The following is an 8364-nucleotide window of genomic DNA, read 5'->3' on the forward strand; positions in this document are numbered from 1 at the left end:
ATTGTCTCTTGCCAATACTATTATCTTCCGAGCAAGCTCAGACGTAAACATCACCAATTGTTAACACCAAAATAAATCAATATCGCGAGATTGTGAAAATCTGTTTATTGGTGGTTCAAAATCTGTGCAATATCTAATCTATGATGAAGTTACTTACAACAATCAATCAATAACTTATGTGACAGAAATCACGTTGAAAAAATGTAATTTGCTAGGTATGTTTCAATAGGCAGGAAAAAAATAATCACGTTAAATTTTCCTTCGAATCGCCCGTTACTGAAGTTCAACGTCACGTGCGGATGCGTTCAGCTATAAACCCGTTTCAGCAGAGTGAAATACGAATAGGACGCATTCAGCAGGGATTGGAACATTTCCAGCGTCATCGGATACACGTTTCCAACGGTAATCTGCAACGGAACGAAACGAGGAACGAATGAAAAATAGATTTACACCAGCACGAGCCCGAATTATTGCCTGCAAAGGTCGCTGAGCGCGGAGAATAATCAGCAGAACTATTTTCCTTATTTTCGTGTCCAGCTCAAGCCACGGTCCACTGTAGGCGGCCAGGGCGATGGCCATGCTCTCCTCTCGGATCTCGTTTCCATACCAGTAGAAGGCCATGATCTGGGAAATTAACATAAAAATGTACGACATAACGATAGCGACCTGTGCAAAGTTGTCGATCTGAAAGAGGAAAATGCGAAAATTATTCCTCACAAACACAAAAGTAAAACCGGGGAAAGTTTTCTGCTCACTATAACCAACAAGAACAGCAAGGCACACAGCATCGTTCCAAATGAAACCAACTCCATCATGCATATGTACGTTACCAATGAGTTTAATTCTCGAACATAAATGATAACTTGTTGGTGTCGTTTGATGATAGAAACCAGTCTGCTTTCGATCTTCGCCTTATCCGTCTGCAACTCTCGCAACTGATGTTGAACTATCTTAATTTGCAGCTGGCCAAACAGTGAACAGGTCACAAAAAAGCTGGTATACGGGATGTACATACAACAACCGGGAAACGTTAGGATTACTTGAGCCAGGTACAGCAACTCATATTGTGGTGATTGGAAATGATCAAACCCAGGAAGATACATTCCATACGGCAGTCGTCGTCCTTCAGCGAACAGCGGATACACTACGTAACCAGCACTTATAAACGCTCCCAAGGCTAGGTTGGCAAAAGATATTTTGCGTGCTGTCGTCGTAAGCTTCTTAGCCAAGTCCTGGATCGTCTCATCTTTTAAAGCCTGGAAAATCAAACCCACTGTATTGCTTTACAAAACACACTGTTAGGAGGTTATCCAACTTCAATTTCTTTGTAAACAACGGCAATTCGTCCCAAGAAGCCTTCATACGTTTCGCGGCTGTGAATCAACATCATTCCCCGGATCTGAATAAGAAAATTCTACGATTAAAAGTGAAAAATTACGCTAGAAAAACTTACCAAAGCGTTAAACCACAGCACAGCGAAGAAGGCGTTGATGATCACCTCGTCAATGTTGCCCCACGCGCGGTAAAGATCGGTAAACATAAACGCTGTCATCACGCCTACTGGGATGACGCTGATGTAGCGCATGAAGTTGTGCCGCAAGATGAACGACCAGAAGCGCCACACGCGTACATTAATCGACACTATCGGACAATCCAACGGAGACGGAACTGCAGACGCATCCATGCTGACTGTTACCGTACGAGTGCACTGACGTCCACCAGATTGAGTCATTAAATTCGAAAGGAGTTATGTCAGAACGGATCGAAAATCATCACCTTCGGTAATGATACGTTTGCTGGAAAAGTCAACAACTGTGCTTGTGCTGCGGCGTTGGATGGGTTTAACTTAATTAAACATTAAAACAACGAACGAGGCGTGAGATTTAATTTGAAATCTTAAACGTAGGAAAGTGAAGTGTACTTACTGGGGCAGGACATTATAAATTTTATATCAGAGGAAAAAAAAACAGCCTAGCAATTCAAATATTGTTTCAAATGACAGCATGAAGGGCCTTCCGATTTTTTTATTTTCTCAAATTAGCTTTTTATTATTATGAATATGATTAGTAAAAAATCTAATTAAACTTTGTTTACGAGAGCTTTAAAAACTTTCCGTTGTTCAACGCAACGAAAAGAGCCCTTTGGAAACAAAAGAAAAAACAAGCATGAACCGCAGAAAAAGCTAGCAAATAATTACTCCGGTTGATGAAGCGCGCTCCGTAGGGGAAAAAGAAACTGCTTCCAGGTTCATTAGTACAACTGCACCTTTTTTTCCCTGCGGGATCTCACAACAACAAAAAAAAACTTTCCACCACATCAAGAGGAAACGGAAAAGAAAAAACCCCGAACAAAAATTGTGCAGCATCGTAATAACTTGACTACGACTGCGGTGAATACCATAAACACTTCGAATTAAGTACTAACTTATAATGAGCAACTTTTTTCAGTAACAATATCCTATTCTTTTTTCGGGAACAATGATTAAAGCCATGGTTGTTTCCCAACTGCCAATTAGGGGAATTCTTAACCAGAGGTTTTGCACGTTTATTATTCGTTTTTGCATCGTTAAAAATGCCCTCAGATTTATATTTTTTTTACTTTACTATCATCGCCGTTTATACACCTTGCTGTACACGATGGTTCATTATGCTGTCTGTACAGATGAATAAGGAATTTTGTTTTTTATTTTATTCCCGTCCATTTATTACTGGCAGCAAAGTCCGATAAAAGTGGGTAAAACGAGAATATACCAAATTATCGCTGATGATGAGGAAAGGTAAATACTTCGTGGCGTAATCCTTTCCGGATAATTGACCGAAACCGGATTTATTTTATGGCTGCCAACCAATCGAGTCGTATCCGGGCTATAAGCTTCTCTAATCTGAAGTCACTCCATTGTTAGTAGAAATTGTGTCCATAATTTGGGTGCTTTGTAAAAGCAATGGAGACGCTTGGTTATCAATTGTCACTACTAACAACTGATAAAAACTTGTCATATGTCCTTTGAATGGAACACATGTTTTCCATAACGGCATAAATAATTGCTCTCCACTTAACATCGTTTAACGCAAACGGAAGCATTCTAACACATTTAACAACATTGTAAGCATTTCGTTTCGTAAGTAAACAGCCAAGTAAACCTTAGGTTAGATTTTTACTTGAACGCTTGGCAAAATCGCCCTCCAGGACGCTGGCAGACAGGATGATTCAATTAGGCAGAAACACAATTAAGTAGAGTAAACATTTATTATTGCCAGGGTGAGCAACTCTTGTTGGCCTCCTTTCCGATAGTGCTCGTGGCCGGTGTTTATCCGAGAGCTTTGGAGACGTTCCAATTCGCCTAGCTGTGTTCATCCTTTCGGAATGAGTTTATGTTTGAAGAAGCCGAGCAACGCAGCCAGCACAGAGACGCTCTGCCCGATGCGTAGAGAAAGTACATTTTCCGCTGCATTGCACAAACATTGTAGCTGTAACAACGGTCGTTGACTGGAGAGCGCAGCTAAATCCAGATAATGTAAGACTCATCGACTATCGGGCGTCTCGCTAAGGCAGCAGAAGTGAAGGTTGGGTCAGTTTGGCATTTTCTGTCGAAATTAACTTAAGCCACTGGAATAAAGGTGAAACACAAATTTGTTGGGCCATATGTGGCACATTTATTACATCAATTAGGATGCAAGGTAGTATCGAACAGTATATTTCGGAATCTGTTTGTTTTACGTACACGATTTACACGATTTCGATGTTGCCATATTGGTTGAAGTTGAACTACCTCGATTGTCGAGCAAAAGGGAGCCACCACTTGAACATTATCAAACCACTATAGAGAAGGTACAATTTTCCACAGCAAGAAGAATAACGGTATTTCTATCTGTAAACAATCCTAGCTAGCTTTCATTGTAGTTTTAATTATTTTACCCCCTACAGAGAATAACACAGATCAACACAGGTGCGCTCTAAAAGCTCAAACCGGAAATACTGGAAGATTACCGTTTTTTCAGAGACTTAGATGAGTTTCCTCGTAAACATTTTTCTATAATTTGCCTTCATTTCTCGCAGCCCGTGTTATTTACTTGAAATTCAACCTCAAATTTCTCAATCGATTCTGGTCTGTAGTAGGAGCTTTAACCGGATAAAATATTGATTAAAATGTGCACAACAATTCCATTATTGTGGCGCTAGTGGTGAAATGTTCATCTCCTTCGCTCTACCTACAACGGTTAAATCAATGAAAACTTGATGCTAAAAATGGAACACGTCAGCATTTTCTAAACGCCACGGGAGTTTATCGTGTGCAAACAATTGTTGCCATGCAATTTTAAAATCACATATCGACACACGGTGTGACAGCTAATTGAGCTGCTATGATCTGCACTGCTGTCAATACTGGGCTTCCCCTTGTCCACCTGGTGCAAAACAGTGGGCCATGTTTGATACTGTATGTAGTGAATATTTTATTAACGTGCCCTGACATTGCACATGTGAATTTTTCGCGGCTTCCGGAGCCCGAGGGGAACCGGTCGTCGGAAGTGGTGAAAATCTGTGGTTGAATCGATTAGAATAGGTTTGCGTGGGATGTTGTCGTTGCGGTGTGGGCGATGATGTTCTGCAAAATTCGACAGAGTGAGCCCTTGCTGGCGCCATTCAGTCGGAATGAATGTGGCGTGGGATGACAGAGATGGGAAGCTTAGGATTAATTCTTTTTGAATTTTGTTTTTGTTTGTGATAAAAATAGCTAACTTTTTTACTGATCGAGAAAAAAAACTGTGTCTATGTTTCTGGATTCGATATGTTCTTCCAATGACTGTTTTAAAAAACTTCTGTTACACATGCAAAAGAAAATGTAGCATGACTTGTAGTTTCATATAATTTCTACTCTGAAAATCATTTAAAATTTATGTAGTTTCATGAACAAAATAATCAATTTGAGAAGTTCTCTTTTTGCGAAAATATTCCTTTCTCTTCTGTTTGGACTTGGCAGCACCAGTAAAATGTCCATTTCCTCAGTTCGTCATGACAAACAAAACGAGATAATTGCGCCACGTGCAGTACAATTGTCGCTGGTCTCAGTTATCGTTCTTTAAAATATTTCATGTACTTCCAGCATGCGCCTACTTCGTTTATTATTTCGTAAGCCGAAGAGAATTAAAGTGTATACAATTTTAGAAACAACAAGCACTAGTAAGCTCCAAGCAAGCCAAATCACATGGATATTCTGAACTGTCCGAGCGCTTTTGGTCCTTCATCTTGAAGCAGTACAGAATGTGCTACCTCAGTATCATCCCAGTAGTCTTGATGAATGTGTTCATGTTTGCCGATCTGTACCGAGCGTGGGGCAACATCGAGGAGGTGATTATCAACGCCTTCTTCGCTGTGTTATGGTTCATTGCGGTTGTGAGTTGTTTCGCCAAGTTTATTAGTTGATTATTGCAATTTTCTTTTTTTTTTTGGGTTCATATGAAAACACCAGTTGAGAACGATGATTATAGTGAACAATCGCAATGTATATGAGCAGTCTCTGGAGAATATCGCTTCAGTGTTCGAGCGAATTCAGGTTGGAGAACACAAACTTTTTAGAACAACAGATTTGGTGTAAAATTTTCTCATATTTCAGGCTACTAATGACCAGGTGGTGCGGCGTGTAGTTCGCTGCTTAACCCGTCGTGCCAGGATATTGTCATTCGGAAACCCAGCGTTGGGTGCTCTGATCAGTACATGTTATGTGGTGTATCCATTGTTTGCGGCTGGTCGTAAATTACCCTACGGCATGTAAATACCCGCTGTAAACGTACTCGATTCGCCTCAGTATGAAATTTTGTACATCATTCATACCTTTTACGAGCTTTTTTCGACGATTACCTTGTTCGGATTGATTCAGATTGAAGCGCTACAAAGGCAACTGGTAACATTTACGTCTAACACGAGTGGAAAAAATAACGGAAGTCATGATAGGGTAAATATGTATAAAACGCCCCAGTCCATTTATTCGGAAACACACAAAAAATAAGAAATGAGACTATTGGGAATCCGTAGCGGGTCATAGGACCAACCTTCTGTGCAAAATTGATGATGGTCACTAGCAGCAAAAAATAAACAAAAATCGATTTCGATTTGAGCTGCTTCAGATCTAATTTCTTGCAGCGTTTCCGTAACGTTTTTTTTTCTAATGTATAAAGTTTATTACCTGGTTTTTGTACTTATATATCTCAAATGAACCTCTAAGCAGCTGTATCTAGTGAAGAAATGATTAAATTTTTATAATTTGCTTGAGTATTCAATGCTTTCTGCTACACTACAGCTCGCGGGCAATATGCCCCACCGCTAGCCCGGCTGATTTGTTCATTGCTTTAGCGTTTGCTTCTGAGACTTCAAGCACTGTTTCACTTCGCATGCTGAGCTGGCATATGAAGCTACTGCATGGGGCATATTATACTGCATCTGGGGCGTTTTGCCCCGATAGATTGTAAAGCTTGCAATTTAGTCAATTTTTTTAATAAAATTATGGCGTTTTTGTGTAACAGTAATTACCAAACAAAGTAATAGCAGTGCATTACCAACTAAATAGTGTATCCAACTGCATAAACAATTTGTTGTTTGTGATAAACATAGCTACAATATTGACGATGTTCCTTAGGGGGGGCGTATTATACCTGTTTACCCTACTGTCGTCAACAAACTCATCGAAGATCATTTGCGGATCAGAGGTTATGTAAAAAATATTGATTTGTTGATTGCTCACATTTGTTTGGTGGAGTTCATATCGTTTGGAATCCTACTTTGTGCTTTGCTGTTTCTGATAAATATAGTACTGTGTTTAAAATTGCCAAAAAAATATCATTTAAAAAGGACCATACATTTCAGATTGAGGATCAGGCTCAGACGGTAATAGTTGTTGCGTACATCTTTATGATAATTTCTCAGATTTTTGCATTCTATTGGCATGCCAATGAAGTTCGCGAAGAAAGTATGGCCATTGTCGAAGCAGTTTATAATGGACCATGGATTGAGGTTGATGATTTGGTTAAAAAAAAGCTGCTTTTGAACATCTTCAGAGCCTAGCGTCCGTTGGAGGTAAAGCGCTTCGTTTTTATCTGCTAAACAACGTATTGAAGTTTTTTCATCTTTAGATTACACTGGGTAACGTTTATCCGATGACGTTGGAAATGTTTCAATCGTTGCTTAATGCTTCCTATTCGTATTTCTCACTGTTAAGACAAGTTTACAAAAGTTTTTTTTTTCAGTATCCCAATCTACTTTAGATTATGTTATTTTTACTGTTGAAAATTATTGTTGAAACATTTTAATGGTAATAGATACATATATTTTGTTCCAGTTCCCTTTATATTACACTGATCTTTAATATCAATTAATTCTGAAAAACATGAAGCAAACTTAATGATTTTTTGATCAAAATTCTTTGATCATGGATTTTCGATTTGACATAGAATTACGTCTCACGGCAACATATATAGGGGTACAAATTCAAATCCGAAAACATCGATAGCGTCACAAAAATTGTCCACTTCCAAATGTTTGAAACTCAGTAATTTTGCAACCGATTGTCTCCGTTCTTACAGCAATCGGTTGGAAAATCATCGATGTACTCGGCCAAATGCAGAAATTATAGTTTGATTATTCGAACTATTGCACTATTGAAAAATGTCAAGGGGCCGTTCCTAAACCACGTGGTCATATTTTGATGTCTTTTTATACCCTCCGTACCCCCCCCCCCCACCTCCGTGGCCTTTCATGGTCTTTTGGACCACCCTTCCACCCCCCCTTGCGACTTTAACCACGTGGTCTTTTCATTTGTCAAGTGCCAAAAATTCGCTTGATTTTTTTAAATTTTTGATTATTAAACATTCAGTATATTTTATATTTCTGAAATACAAAAGCTTTTGCTCTTGACTTGGTGGCAACAGTAAGTTATAAGTCAGGAAAAAAGACCACGTGGACATTTCGTTAACCCCCCCCCTACCACCGTGCGTGGTCTTTCGTGGTCTTTTGACAAACCCCCCCGTCCCGCTCTATATGACCACGTGGTTTAGGAACGGCCCCAAAGCTTTGTTGAAAAGCCGATTTTGACCTCTGATTGGTCGCCTAACACGGTCGACAGAATATTATACCTAGTTTACCAGTAATGCACTCTTGGGCTATATAAAACCTGTTTCTGCTCAAACCAACTATTTTACTAGTGAATGGTGGGAAAAAAGGTTTTTTTGGTAGCTGATAATAGCAGCAGCGGACAACAATATTGACAATGGAAGCGGGGTTGGATCTCCCTTCTGCACAGTCGACATGCAGGCATGCCTCCAGTTTTGTGAATATCAAACCCAACCGTTCTTTTGAGGACGACCACATATCTTC

The 8364-nt window shown here is 39.6% G+C and overlaps 1 protein-coding gene and 1 pseudogene across 1 annotated transcript; one reads left to right on the top strand and one right to left on the bottom strand.

Annotated features, from left to right (window-relative positions):
- Positions 1–241: 241 nt before the first annotated feature.
- On the bottom strand, positions 242–1684 carry LOC129733011 (odorant receptor Or2-like). The gene is made up of 5 exons (XM_055694546.1): positions 1454–1684; positions 1316–1399; positions 756–1256; positions 475–684; positions 242–407 (listed from the first exon to the last, which is right to left on the bottom strand). The coding sequence occupies exons 1-5, from the start codon at positions 1682–1684 to the stop codon at positions 306–308; spliced, it is 1128 nt and encodes a 375-aa protein (XP_055550521.1). The 3' UTR covers positions 242–305.
- Positions 1685–4988: 3304 nt separating this feature from the next.
- On the top strand, positions 4989–7256 carry LOC129733012 (odorant receptor Or2-like; annotated as a pseudogene).
- Positions 7257–8364: the final 1108 nt, after the last annotated feature.

Source organism: Wyeomyia smithii, chromosome 3 (genome assembly GCF_029784165.1).
Source record: "Wyeomyia smithii strain HCP4-BCI-WySm-NY-G18 chromosome 3, ASM2978416v1, whole genome shotgun sequence".
In the NCBI taxonomy this organism is placed as follows: Eukaryota; Metazoa; Arthropoda; class Insecta; order Diptera; family Culicidae; genus Wyeomyia; species Wyeomyia smithii.

Bases quoted from the DNA above. Each gene is read 5' to 3' on its own strand.
- LOC129733011 (XM_055694546.1), bottom strand. From the start codon at position 1,684: ATGGATGCGTCTGCAGTTCCGTCTCCGTTGGATTGTCCGATAGTGTCG. The intron at 1,400-1,453 runs GTAAGTTTTTCT...TTTCTTATTCAG, and splicing joins TGCTGTGGTTTAACGCTTTG to ATCCGGGGAATGATGTTGAT. The intron at 408-474 runs GCAATAATTCGG...GTTCCGTTGCAG, and splicing joins GCGCTCAGCGACCTTTGCAG to ATTACCGTTGGAAACGTGTA.